Source organism: Parasteatoda tepidariorum, chromosome 7 (assembly GCF_982258835.1).
Source record: "Parasteatoda tepidariorum strain Cologne lab strain chromosome 7, Ptep-v5.0, whole genome shotgun sequence".
Classification (NCBI taxonomy): Eukaryota; Metazoa; Arthropoda; class Arachnida; order Araneae; family Theridiidae; genus Parasteatoda; species Parasteatoda tepidariorum.
The window spans coordinates 34,356,051-34,370,702 of NC_141761.1; the positions used below are offsets into that span (position 1 = coordinate 34,356,051).

At 27.2% G+C, this 14,652-nt stretch overlaps 1 protein-coding gene across 2 annotated transcripts in view; it reads right to left on the reverse strand.

Moving 5' to 3' along the window:
• Window positions 1–14,652, reverse strand: part of LOC107441938 (DNA-directed RNA polymerase I subunit RPA2) — a 79,620-nt gene that overhangs the window by 7,888 nt on the left and 57,080 nt on the right. For both annotated transcript variants that reach the window (XM_043048096.3, XM_043048094.3), the window contains 7 exons: window positions 11,303–11,407; window positions 10,226–10,402; window positions 5,190–5,431; window positions 4,137–4,296; window positions 3,861–4,017; window positions 2,223–2,345; window positions 480–607 (listed from right to left, as the gene is read on the reverse strand). In XM_043048096.3, coding sequence (XP_042904030.2) covers window positions 480–607; window positions 2,223–2,345; window positions 3,861–4,017; window positions 4,137–4,296; window positions 5,190–5,431; window positions 10,226–10,402; window positions 11,303–11,407 — 1,092 coding nt within the window. The remainder of the gene's footprint in view (window positions 1–479; window positions 608–2,222; window positions 2,346–3,860; window positions 4,018–4,136; window positions 4,297–5,189; window positions 5,432–10,225; window positions 10,403–11,302; window positions 11,408–14,652) is intronic.

The following is a 14,652-nucleotide window of genomic DNA, read 5'->3' on the forward strand; positions in this document are numbered from 1 at the left end:
AAATAGTATGCCATTTTGGAAAAGGGAAAATTAAACGATTTTTAAAAACACCCAATGAAAAAGCATCTTTTAGGCTTTTAAAATAAAAATGAGCACCTTTATTTACTTTTTAAAAACGGTATACACCCTGATCTTTCTTTTGCATCATAAATATTTTTGCAGTAAGTTCATAACTTTTCAATCAAAATTTTTTCTTAGATATTTTAATACTAATTTTTATTTCCTTGTTACTTACATTTTCAAGTCATAATTAAATTTTTATGTTGACTAGAATTTGTTGTTTTCCTGTACTTATCATTCATAGAGAATGGTCCCATGAGAAATAATCTCACTGATAGAGAATGGTCCCATGAGAAATAATCTCATTCATAGAGAATGGTCCCATAATAAATAATCAATCGTTTTATTGAATATGCGAACAGCTTTTAGCTACTACATTTTGTAAAAGACAAATTTTTAATAAATTAAAAAGCATATACTTGATATTTTTCTTCCACAACATGGTGTAATCGAAAGTAATAAACAGATCCACAATAAATATCAGCTTCCAGTTCATTACCAGATGTTCCACTATAAAATTTTTCAGTCCCATAGAAATCGAACCCAGCTAAAGGAATACAAAATTTTAATAAAGTTAGTTAATAAAGAAAAAGAATATAAGAAATAAACACTCATTTATTTATCTTAATAATCATATAATCCATGATATAACTAAGAAAAAAATTAAATAACAAGAGCATTTCCTTTTTTATGCAACATCCTATAAAATTTACAATGAGTTTTGAATTTATTTCAGGGATAAGAGTAGTCAGAGAGCAAAAAAGAGAAAATCCAAGAATGAATAGCTTCTACATATATGTTATAAACAAATATGTAGAAGCTATGATATCCAAAAATTTGACAAAAAAGTGTGATCTTTAAACCATGTGATTATAAATCCCGATGATTAATTTCAAAATTATATGAATATGAATCCCATGCAAGATTTAAAATCGTGTGAATAAGTATTGCAATATTTGATTTTTAATTTAGAGAATATGAATCCTGATATGTGGCTTTTAAATCACGTAAATATGAATCTCACGCGAATACGAATCATTACATAGTGTTTTAAAAATGCGTAAATACAAATCGCGATTTATTTTTAAATATTATAAGATTAAATAACGATATTAAAATTGCGCGAATAAGAATCGATACATTAGCAGATTCTGGGCTTGGGATTTCTTAAAGGCTTTTTTGTATTGTTTTTGTTTAGCCATAATAAATAAAAATTTACAAGATTAATTGAATGAGCATATAAATATTTTCACCGCAAATAATCCGCTATTCTTTAAAATTATTTTGTTTGCTTTCGTGCCAGCAAACAGAGATGTCTGAATTACGAATATACGAGCTAAATACCTAAACTTTTTTTCCCTACACGTATAAGTGGAGAAAATGGCTAAAATAAGTAAAAATGCGTAAGGGTTGGCAGCGTTAATTTTCTGATTATCTATGAAAATCAGAAATATATATAATTTTATTTCAATGACTGAGTTTTCAGAAAAAGCGTAATATTTATATATATATAAACTAAACTTTTAGAGAATCAGAGTTTTCGATAAAAAGGCTGAAATTCGAGACAAAAGCAGAAATCCCCAAAAAATCTCATCCCTGTAATATACAGCTTAAAGTATGAAAATATTTCTCAATTAATGATATTATATTTCAAATGGTTTTACTACTAAACTTACTTTTCAATTTTCAAAAATGAATTTAGGGCAATTGATTAAAATAATAGATTAAAATTTTTTTTGTGATAAAGCAGAATTAATAAAAAATTACGCGAGTTAACGAATAAAATTAAGACTACTCATCCTATAATTACATAAACAGTAACAAGGACAAGGAGAAATTATCTTCATAATTTTATTGTGAGATTAAAAATATAAAAACTTAAGATTTTTCAATTAAGTATAACTAGAGAGAAAAGAAAATAGAGAAGATATTAAAAAAAATTCCCAGGATAACAGCGAGAGAGCACTAAATTATATTGGGAAGCAAGAACAATAATGGTCTCTCAATTACCAGACTTAATTGAAATTGTACTTAGTTTCTTTTTAACTTTTTATTGTTCCTTTTCAAAATTTAAACTGTTTTTTGTTAATTTTTTAATGTTCATTGTTTGGAAATTATGGATTAATTTAACCCATACTATAGCATATTAAAAAGTTTTGAACCTTTAGCCAGATAATTTCCGAACGTGTCTAAAGCAGTTTCAGTAGTAAATTCAAAAGGTTCAACTTTCTGTCTTCGACCATTAACCATTGCTGACTTTGATGCAATGATTTCTAACATCATACCTACAAAAAAAAAAAAAAAAAGCATAATTTCAGGTTAGTTAGGTATACAAAAATAAATTAATACAAAAGATCTACATTTTAAGCTAAGTTAAACAAAAAAAGGCTTTGATGTGCATTTTCCAATAACAAAAAAGTTACTTTGTGTGCACTAAAGTCATTAAATCACAAAAGACTGAAAGATAGTGAATGGCAAGTATCAACATAACCATAATTTACACTTCAGGTATCATTTAGAAAATATTTATGCTATCACATTTAAACAGAAGCCAAAGGAATACAGTTTCTAAAGAAATCTGTCAAAAAAAAACAAAAACAAAAAAAAATATTGAAGGCTTTTAATGAGAAAATTACAAAGATGAATTTGAGCATTTTATGATTTGATTATTTAAATATGCAAAATCCTCGCATTTCAAAATGTTGCGTATAGTAATAATGTATTAAATTTGAGATCAATAAATCACAATATCTACCAAAAAAGTTTTCTAACAACCAACGTAAACTAACATGGTCAAAAATTGCGCAAGTCATAAGTTAAACACGAAATTTTGAGTTGATAGTAAAAATATATTTAAAATATTGTTTTTTTAAAAATGGTGTAAAAGATAACAGTAATTAGTGCTGTAAAAAAGCAATTAGATATCACGTTGATTTACGATGGTACAGTCACAAATATCGCGTCCTAAAAAGTGATTACTCTAATTTGGAATTTGTGTCATAACAGTATGACATTAAAAATATTGTTAGTTGAAAAACCATGAAAAAAGGATAGTAAAAATAAAAATAACAGTGGAGAAAACGGTCAGAAAAGTTAGATGAAATATTCAAGAATTAAGTTAGCCACAAAGTTATTATTCAAATTTCAAACTCGAATGCCACAATTATATATTAAAATATCTGGGTTTGGTATAACTATGTAGAAATGGTCTAAAAATGATGTGGATTTATGATGTAATTGCCACAAATGAAGCATGTTAAAAAGTATTTATTCAAAATCAAACTTCAGATGTTGCAATAACAATCGTGTAAAAAATATTAGAGTATATCATAAGCGACAATTCTAATTCCTAATGTGTGTGCCTAAATAATGTTATATTAAAATATTGGCATTTGAAAAACCATGAGGAAAGAGACGGAAAAACCAGACCAGCACCGGACACTAGCAATTTTGGCTACTGCGTTTTTCTGTATAGCATATTTTAAATTTGCAATTCGCTACTTGCTAGTTAACAAAATCGCATCTTTATTGTGAGTCATAAACAATTTTAGTCCTAAATAGCTTTAGCAGTCGCACATAACATAGTAGTTAAAAGCTTACCTTTATAAATAAAGCTAAATACATAGAATTTTTAAAAATAAAACTAGTAAAGGCTTAATAGAGAAAATAGCAAATTTATTTTTGATACAAATGTACTTTACATGGATATATATTTGAGAGAAATATAATACTGATAAATAGCATTATCAAACAGTTTGTGATTAGGGTAACAAAATAATAAATTTTCTAGTAATACTAACCAATGGACATTCTTGAAGGCAATCCATGAGGATTGAAAAGAACGTCTGGGACTATGCCACTGGTGGAAAATGGAAGGTCTTCAGCAGGCATTATGTATCCGCAGACACCCTTTTGGCCGTGACGATTGCTAAACTTATCACCAACTTCGGGTATTCTCTAGAAAATTTTTTTTTTTTTAAAAGTTATAGCTGCAGTTGGAAAATAACTATATAATATTTTAAAGAAGCTATTAGTTTAGTTACTAAATGTAATTAAAGACGAAGAATAAAATTTACTTTGAAGCCATATGTTATGGCAATCTTCCTTGTTTCGTCAGGAAGTGGATTATTGGCTGTAGCAGTTTGTGTACCCATAAATCTAATAGATTGAATAACTGCTTTTTTCTTTTCTTGGAATAATTTTATGATATACGTGCCACTTTTCTTACAGTATACACTGTGGAAAACAATAAAAATTCATAGCATGTTAGTATGGTCAGTTGATATTAATTTAAAATTAACAAGATAAAAAAAATTATGCATTTTATTTAGAAAAAATACACAGCTTTTCAACAGTTATGCCAGTTATGATGAACTAAAAGTTGCAGTCATAAGTATATTAATAGCAACATTTTACTGAGAGTTTTCCTCTCAGGAAAAGGCTTGTAAAAGTACAATAAATTTTAACCTTACTGTTCTTGAATGTAGCAATTATAAGAAGCCATTAAACTTATAATGTTGCTGAACCAATTTTCACCACACTGATACCTAACCTTTATTAATCAAAAATAAGTTATTTAAATCTAAGAAAAATTGGAGTTAAGTGATGATAACCTTTCACAAGTTAACTTTTCTGCTTTTTACTTCGATATTTATGGAGAATTGCAGTTTACAGAATTGTGTTATATAGATCAATAATATATAGATATCATACAGCTACAGTGAACCTAGAATATAGTGAACACTTGGTTGTAGTGAACTTTTTTAGTGATCCCATTCATACTCCCATTTAGATAATGTTATTTAAATCTATCATTAAGAAAATCTATCTATCAAAGATCAAAAAATAATTTGTTAAAAAAAAACAATAGTAACATTAAAGTAATAAAAATTATATATAAAAGGTGATTTAAAATTATCTTTCCAAATTGGCAGGACAATAACACCTGGTAAAACTTAGAAACATAAAGTGATTAAAAAGCTTTTGCAACAAATTAAGTTTTACGTGCAGAAAAAAAAATATGTGTAAAAAGCAACAGAAATTATCTCATATTAATTTAAAATGTAATAAGTTTGGAAATTAATTTTGTATTGCCCTACTTGCTATAATAAACGCAAATCATCACTTACCTTAACAAAGGCTGATCAGGAAATATATTAGCCCCAACATATGGTAAACCTTGTGAGTCCAGATTCAATGAAATATATGGGTCATTAGAGTTTGCTTGAAAACTTATTTCTGTTACGTTACATTTCAGCTCGTCGGCGAGGTCTTGAAAATCGAAGATGACAGTTTTCTGAACCATGTCTCGCATTAAACCTCTTTCAACAGATGACTTATTTATCAGAATAGAATCTTCCATGTCATAACCCTGCAAAATAATATACAGTATTCAAACTTTATCTGAACATTAAATTACATATGCATTATGTTCATTTTTAATGTCCCTTAAAGATTCTATACATAGCTGATAACTGTTAACAATCTTATTAGTTAAAAGCACAATAATCATGGCAATCAAGAGTGAAGCCTTCAAGTCAATATAAAATTATTAAACTGTATGAAATATATTTTGCAAACTTTTATTTTAATTATATTTGCATCACCATACCAGAAAAAGACTGGCCTTAATTTGATTCCTGATTCTACAACAATTGCTTACATATGATTTTTAATTAGGATTATATGACAATCAAAGATTTATTAAAAAGATTTATCAAAACATATTAAAATATGATTTTTTTAATTAATTTTCATACTATTTATTAATGAAAGAAATACATTTATGTCTAGTAATACATCTTAAAGAATAAAATTCAGACTGACAAGTTGTTCTGTTGTAACTTTTGTTATATTCCTTTTTTTAACAAACAGTTCAATATCATATTAAAAGATTATGATTAATCTTAAAATAAAAAAAAAGTAGAGATAAAAAATTGCAACAATAATATTAATAAGATTTTTATTGGTAACTGTTTGAAGGCAAATGTTTTATACCTAGTTAAGATCTAATGAATTTTCATATAGTAATTTTATATATACATACATATTGAGGATAGTAGTATATTTTATAGCTGTTTAAGAGAGCTAGAGTACACAAAAAAGGGTAAAATGAAGACATTTTAATTTATTATTATAATCAATACAGAAAAGTGAAAAACGAGCATCATTTTAACTTAATTTTTTATTGAGTCTTTAACCAGGGGTCTGTCCAGACATTTTATGAAAGGTCCGTTTTTCGTGAAATTGTGAAAAAACTACTCACATTCTTTCAACCAGGGTCCGCTTTTATGAATTTGTGCAAATAGGGCCCGTTATTGCAAAAAAAAAAAACTTTTTCAAGGAGTTTTTAAATTATAAAGACATACAAGATTATGCTCAACACTGTAAAATTATAAATAAAAAAATTACATTTTAAAAAATAAACAACAATTGCTGCTTCTAAATTAGAGATGCAATATACAAATATTTGGTATTTAGCCTATACAGCTAAACGCAGAATATTAATTTCGGACGAATAATGGAAGAATCGCCAGCCGAAGACAAAACTTAATTCGTTTACATCCATCTTTCCTGTTTTTTGCCCTGGAAAGGGTTTATTCAATTAACAAAACAACAATGAAGATAAACAAATGTGTGAAGGGTCCGATTAAAAGAAAAATCATTTTGTGAAGGGTCCGTTTCTAAGTTAAAATATTTTGTGAAGGGTCCGTTTTTATGAAAAGATATTTTGTGAAGGGTCCGTTAACGGACCCAAATTTCTTCTAAACAGACCCCTGTTAACCTTTTACGTTTATAAAGCAAATATGTTAAAATTTCTTAGGACTTAATGAATTTTCATGTAAAAATTTTATACAGAGAAAGAGGATAGTATATATTACAGCTGTTTAAGAGAGCAAGAGTATGCATAAAAAGGTAAAGTGAAGACATTTTAATTTATTACTAATATCAATAGAGAAAAGTGAAAAATGAGTATCTTTTTACCTTAATTTTTTAATGAGTTTTTAATCTTTTATGTTTATACAGCAAACATGTGAAAATGACTTAGGACTTGATGAATTTTCATATAGTAATTTTATATGTATATAGACATATATTGAGGATAGTATATTTTATAGTTGTTAAAGGAAGAAAGAGTATACAAAAATGGGTAAAATAAAGACATTTTAATCACTAATATCAATACAGAAAAGTGAAAAACGAGTATCATTTTACCTTAATTTTTTCAATGAATTTTTAACCTTTTATGTTCGTAAAGCGAACAAGCGAAAATGACTACCAGCCAAGTTATTTTTCCTAAAGAAAAAAAAAGAAAAAGATTTTGCCATACATTTGAAAAGAATATTCTTTTTGTTGATAAAAATACCAATTCTACCTCATTTTCCTTCTTGACAGTTTATTACTGATATCAACATTTAGTGCGTCAAAAGCTATTAAATTTTTTTCCAACTCTTCGCTCATTTTGCAAAATCTCTTTATGGTTTGAAATTTTTTTATTTTCTTTTAATACAAAATTTGAGTATTTGCTTGATTTTTTTTTCTGTTTCACATTTTTTTGTTATAAGTGTTAACAATGTGTATTGTATTATGATTTTATTCATTTTTGTATTATTTCCAAAATTTATTTTTAGTATTAAAACACAAATCTAAAAAAAATATTCAGAATTTATTTACAATATTTACATTGTATTTCATTTTATTTAATCCTGCATTGTGTAAAAAGAATTGTAGGCTAAAGAAAAACCATGACATTTTTTGGTACAGTATGTGCAAACACCAGTTTACTTTCAAAGACAATGAACATCAAATCAGAAAAAAAGTTCAATTTGCTCTACTTTTGGTACAATAAGGGTAAATTTTATCGCAAAAAATAGATAAAAAAAACTATACTATTTTTAATTCCAGAGTTACTTAATTTTGAAAAAAAAAAAAAAAAAAAAAAAAAAAAAAAAAAAAAAACTTAAAATAACTTTAACAGCAAAATTTCATCAATGGAGGATTGAGCAACTCTTAACAGTTTGAGATCAATAATTGGCGATCGAAATGGGCTGCAGGTGGCGTAGAGCAGAACTCTTTTCCTATGGCAACACTTCACATGCTTTCCCCATTAGCGTGTGGAAAGTCATAGAGGAAGGAAGTACGTTAGTTTCTCTCTTGATTTTCAAATAGATTAAAATCGTTTAACTTGAAAAACTATATGGAACTGAAAACTGCATTAAACATAGTCCTAAAGAAAAGTATCATGGAAATTTTAAAAAATATTTTTATTAAATAAAAAGGGAAAATATTAAGAAAGGGGAAAATATCGTAGTACATTCCTCTACAACTGAAAAGAGGAGGAGAGGGAAGGGAGAAGGGCTAAAGGCATGAAACCGGTCTCTCCCCAGATGGCGTATTCGAGTGTTGCGATCGCGAATCAAGAAGTTTTAATAAAAATGTTGCATTAAAAAAACCTCAGTTAATTATTTAAAATTATTTCATACTAATATTTATTTAAAATTTACAATCAAGTTCATTACTTCTTTAATAAGATATTTTAAGTGGGGTTTCAATAATTTCAAAACGAAAACAAAGTGATAGTGTGCCTTAGCATTTGTATTCCAAAATAATTTCCTGAATGAATATTAATCAAAATAAAAAAATATTAGGTTCTAAAATCCAAATCTTTTAATTATTCAAATCAACAAATTACTTTAGGAACTGCAATAGTATTGATAAAAAATGGCATGTTCTGAACACATACTATGTAATAAAAAATATCAGGACAAAAAACAAAATATCTTTTTATCAAGAAAATCTGAAATTTCAGGACAACTACAAACTCTGATATTATTAAACTGTAAGTCCTAGCATGTTAAAATAAATAGTTTATACTTTACTTATTATTAAACAATTAATGCCAAAACTCACTATATTTCATATGCAACTCACGTCATTTTTGTCCTTTCATCATTCCATTATTTTTAAGTATTGTTTAATTATTACTATTAAAGAATTTATATGAAATATTGCCTTAAGTAGTATTAAAGTTTGTATTTATTCAATGGATTTAAAAAAATTAATTTAAAATAGGGGGGAGGAGAGGAATCACCTCTCTAACATACGTTAATAAGATATAATTTAAATGAGTGTTTATTTGCATGTTAAGGGAAGTTGCAAAGCAATATAAAAGCATATTTGAATTCTTTAAATATGTTTTTTTTTTAATATGCTAGCATATTTAAGGAAATAAAGGGGATATTTTTGAACTATTTATTAATAATAATTTGTAGTTAAATGGAATAGTTAAATTCTGTGAAATATTTTGGAATGGTTCAGTTAATTTTAATTAATTGCTTAAACATAATTAAACATGTTAATTATATTTAATTATATTAATAAAAAAAAACAGGTTTTCTTGATTTTGTTGAAATCTTATTTTCATCTTACTTCGCTTATAATACTTCTAAACAATTGCATTGGTCTTTTTTAGTTTCTTCTATTTTGACTAGTTTTTTTTGCTTTTTTTTTAGTTTCTTCCAGTCCTGAAAAAAGTAGCTTTCTTGTGGACGAAATACCAATCATAATATATATGCTTATATTTTTTTAACTAGTTGACAAAAGTTTTTGACTGGTTCAAAGACTTAGGAACTTTTCAAATACTGATTTAGATCAATTTATCATTCTAATCACTGAAGCTGCAATTCCTAAAGAAGTTGATTTCTGAGGACAGAGATTCACAAGCAATATTTGTTAAAATCAGAACTTTGCTTTAAACAAAGGAATAAAATTGAGTAAAATAGGGATAGCTATGGAATTCTGGTTAGGAAACAACACATTAATATTAGGGAACAAGAAAAATCAAGTTTAAAATTAACAGGAAAAAATAAGTAATTTATAAAGAAATTAATTTCTGAAAAAAAGTTAGTGATTTTGAATTAATATTTTATTTTTTATTCACTGTATAATCATACACTTATGGGGAGAAAATGAAGCAATAAGCTGAAGTATCAAACTTAAAATCAATAAAAAGATAAATACATTATTCAGTTTAGCATAAGAAATATTTTTATTGATTTAATTATAGTATTTTTATTGGTTTGATTACTTAATTATTACTACGTTTAAAGTTTTCTTGAACAATTTTCTGAAGAAAAAAGAAGGAAATATATTAAGTCCCACTCACTGAGTATGACATTATAGCTATTACAACATTTGTACCCAAAGGATATTTGTCCAAATTATAATGATCATAGGTGGTTGTTTTCACAAGTGGTTTTTGAGGAGATGTCAATTCCATGTACTTCACATCAGTACGATATTTCGCATTTGTGAAAGGAAAGGATATAGCTTGCCTGCTTTTCTGAAAATTCAAAAAAAGTATCTAAATTATTTTCCCTAAAAATCCTTTAATTAAATATATGCAAATATTACAATCAGTTAGTATTTTATAACACTTGATTATTGTTAAAAATGAAAAGAAAATATATTGGAACAGCGCACATTTATAGAAAAAGTAGCTTACTTTTGAAATCAAAAATGCAGTTTTAATACAAAGTCTAATTGATAATAGAATACCTATTCTATTAGATTTAAAGGAAATTGGCTAACTATTAAACATTTGTGTAATAGACAACTGACTTTTGCCAGTTTTGCAAAACACAGATATTACCGTAAAAGTATAATTTCTTCAAAGATAGCAAACTCCAATGTAAAGTTTAATCCATATGTAAAGTTTAAAAAAATTGGAATGATATTACGCTAATTTGTTTAATGTAAATAAAAGAAATATAAAAATAAACATCAATCTAATCGTAGTCTTTTGAGTTGAATGATTAGTAAGAGATAGTGATTAAATCATCTAGGGTTGGGAAAAAAACCCTAAATTTTTCAACGTAAATATCCAACGTAATTTGAAATCATAGAAAAAAATATTTTTAAAATTATGTTTATAGTTTGAATTTTAACAAAATTGGTTTAATACCTTAAGCAATTAAATGATATGTTGAACTTCTTTTCTATCTCATGTTGATATCATAACTGTTTCGTCAATGTTCTTCTAACACTTGTTATATTTTATGCGTTGTGATTATCAAATTCTTAATTCAATACTTAAAAGCCAAAATAACAGAAAATGAAATTTCTGGAATAAAAAGTTTATTAAAATGTGCAGTTTTGAAAGGATCAAAACTATTGGTAATCTGTAAAAATTTAACTCAGTGTAAATACTTATATCACGCGAAAAAAGAGTAAACATACTTACGACACAAGTAAATGTACTACGAACTGCAGGATTATTTTCTATAAATGGAATTGTCCCAGCAGCTACGCTTAAAATATTAGAGTCCGTAACTTCTTCACATTCATTCTACAAAAAATTACAACTGTGTTTTTAAAAGTTATATTTGCTTGATAATGCTGTGAAAATAAATATTTATGATATTAATAAAAAAACTGATAAAAGCAGTGGAAGAATTTATTACAGCGGAAAATTTGTTTTAAAAATCCTAATCATATAAGTAAAATAGAGAGATTATTAAATCCTTAAAATAATTACAAAAAACAATAAAGTATGTTAAAAATATTATTTGAAAATATCAGGGTTCCCACTCTATGATGAGATTGAAATTCAAGGACTTTCCAGGACTTTTCAAGGACCTAAACAAAATTTTCAAGGACCTTAATCTAAGACCAATTTTAAAAATTATTCTCTTCTATTTTACTAGAAGCAACAATGCTTGTTGTGGAAATAATTAATTTCAAATATAATACCTATATGCTTTGCCTATATAGAGAGAAGAGAGTACATCAGGGATGCTACTCGCAAAATATCAAATTGTCTCACCAGAAATTGCATTTCGTCTCAGTTAAAATCTCTTTTTGGCTCAGTTTGTCTCAGCTAAAATTATTTTTTTCACTCAGTTTATCTCAGCTAAAATGATTATTAATCAGTTTGATAACAATATAAAGATAATTTTCAGGATCCATAAAACCATTAATAGCATACTAGGAGTACTACAATTATACATACATTCACTATTGCTAGGATTTTAAAAACCTGCATATGATTGATTATAAGAGTCCACAAAATTGTTAACTGTTGTTTTCATATATATTGCATTTATCATTTATGCCAATGAATAGTATCTGTTCCAGAATTTTACAAAGTAAATTTTAACTTTCTTATTTTTTAAAATATAATGGTGTTAACTTTCTAAAAAGAAATTTCTATTTAGTTTCAGTAATTCAAAAGGGAAAATACCCATTTCATTTTGAGCTCAAATTTCATTTCAAAATATATAACTATTCAGTTACAATGAAATGTCTACAGATTTCAATAATTAAAAGAGAAATTCAGCAATTAAATAATGAGAGTTTAAGAAAATGCAAATAACACAAAAAAAACACTCTTTGATAGAATTCAGGAGGTGCAGTAAAATTTTGAAATATTTTAGGTCGGAATTTTTCAAGAAAATTTTAGGGAGCACTTAATAGCCAAAAATTAGCATATATACATTTTTATATCAAAACAGAAATATTTAAAAACTATTATAAACAATTTAAAAAGACACATATAATTTTCTTTCTAAAATGACTTGCATCCTTTATTGAGTATAAAAGTAAACTTTTTAGTTTATTGGCATTGACTAGTAGATTGTACTTTCTTGCATTCACAAGATTAGTTAGTTGACTATGTTCTTTTAATTTGTATAGCTAAATATACAATCATAAAATGTGATTATGAATGCACTTAGTAATTGTTTAAATGCAACAACTGTAGAAAAATATATCACATCTTTACAGTAACTAATTCAAGAAAAAACTTAATTCTACCTCTTTCTAGAATCGTGAAACTGGATTTTAAAATTGCGTGAATATGAATTGCGATTTTGGGTTTTAAAATCGCGTGAATATGAATCGCGATATTGAATTACAAAATCGTGTGAATATGAATCGAGATATTGGATTTCAAAATCGCGTGAATATGAATCACGATATTGGATTTTAAAATCAAGTGAATATGAATCACGATATCGGATTTTAAAATCACGTGAATATGAATCGTGCGGTTGGATTTTAAAATCGCGTGAATATGAATCGCGATTTTGGATTATAAAATCATGTGAATATGAATCACGCTGTTGGATTTTAAAAACACGAAAATACAAATCACGATATTGGATTTTAAAATCGCGTGAATATGAATCGCGCAGCTGGATTTAAAAAACACAAATCACGATATTGGATTTTAAAATCGCGTCAATATGAATCACTATTTCGGATTTTAAAATTGCGTTAATAAGAATCACGATGAATAATTTTTAGATCACGTGAATACGAATCGCAATGAGTAATTTTTAAATAGCGTACAAATACGAAAAACGGGATCTGATATTACAACTGCGTGATAACGAATCGCAATATTGGATTTAAAAATGCGTGAATACGAATCGCGACGTTGGATTTTAAACTCGCGGGAATACAGATCGCGATATTGAATTTTTAAATTGAGTGAATAGGAATTGCTAGTACGATTTTTAAACAGCATAAAAAAAGTCGCAACACATAAGTTTTAAATAAGTTAAATACGAAAATCGATGATTGATATTAAAATCGTCTGATTAAAAATCGCGATTTTAGCATATTCCAGCGCAATTCCTAATATTTAAAATTCCGAAAATCAGCCAAACGAAAAAAAAAATCATATATCGGTGGTCGAAACGAAACACTTAGACTCCTTTCCACTCTATAGCGGAAGTCGCGGGAATCCGACTATCGTTCCGGTAAGGAACTTTCCTTGGGTTTCTCTAATTGGACTCCCTAAAAATTTTAGTTTTTGGAACATGGTCGAAAATTTTAAAAATTGGGAGAAAAAAGCGGATTTCCGCTTTTTCGTGGAAGTCTTTCATCCCTTGGAGACGTGAACGGCAAAATGATCTCCAATGACTCACGGCAATGCGGATTAATATTTGAAACTGAATTCAGGTTTGCCAAATTTTGGACGTTTTGTCTCAGAATGGCGCAGCTTTGGCAGAAACTGAGCTGAATGTCGCAAAATGGCGCAGTTATGCCGTTTTGTCTCAGTTTGTCGCAAATGGCGCAGGCGTAGCATCCCTGGAGTACATGTATTATGGACTACCATTTACATTTTTTTAAAAACAACCCTACTGGTTTTACATATTAATTCACAAAATCATTTTCAGCACAATCCATAACTAATGGTAATGAGGTGTTAATGGTGAAATCCTTTAATCCTGTGTATTTCCACTTGAAGGCTGCATGAAAAACAGAGCTAAATCTTAGGTATTCCATATTCCATGACTATTCCATAACCCCCTCCTCTCCTCTATTAAACATCGTTTCTGAAATTATAAAATTAATTCATCCATAATTTTCACAACCTTCTCTAAATGTTATGCAGCAACAATTCTTTCTGAAAATAAAAATTAGAAGGAACATATCCCATTTTCACCATGTTTAACATATTTCGTTATGTGTAATCCACAACTGCCAATGAATATGACCTGGTGGGAATATTTCTCTTTTAATTCACACTGAAGCTTCTCATAGAATTTCAAATTGACATAGGGTCCATCCATGGATAATTGAAGT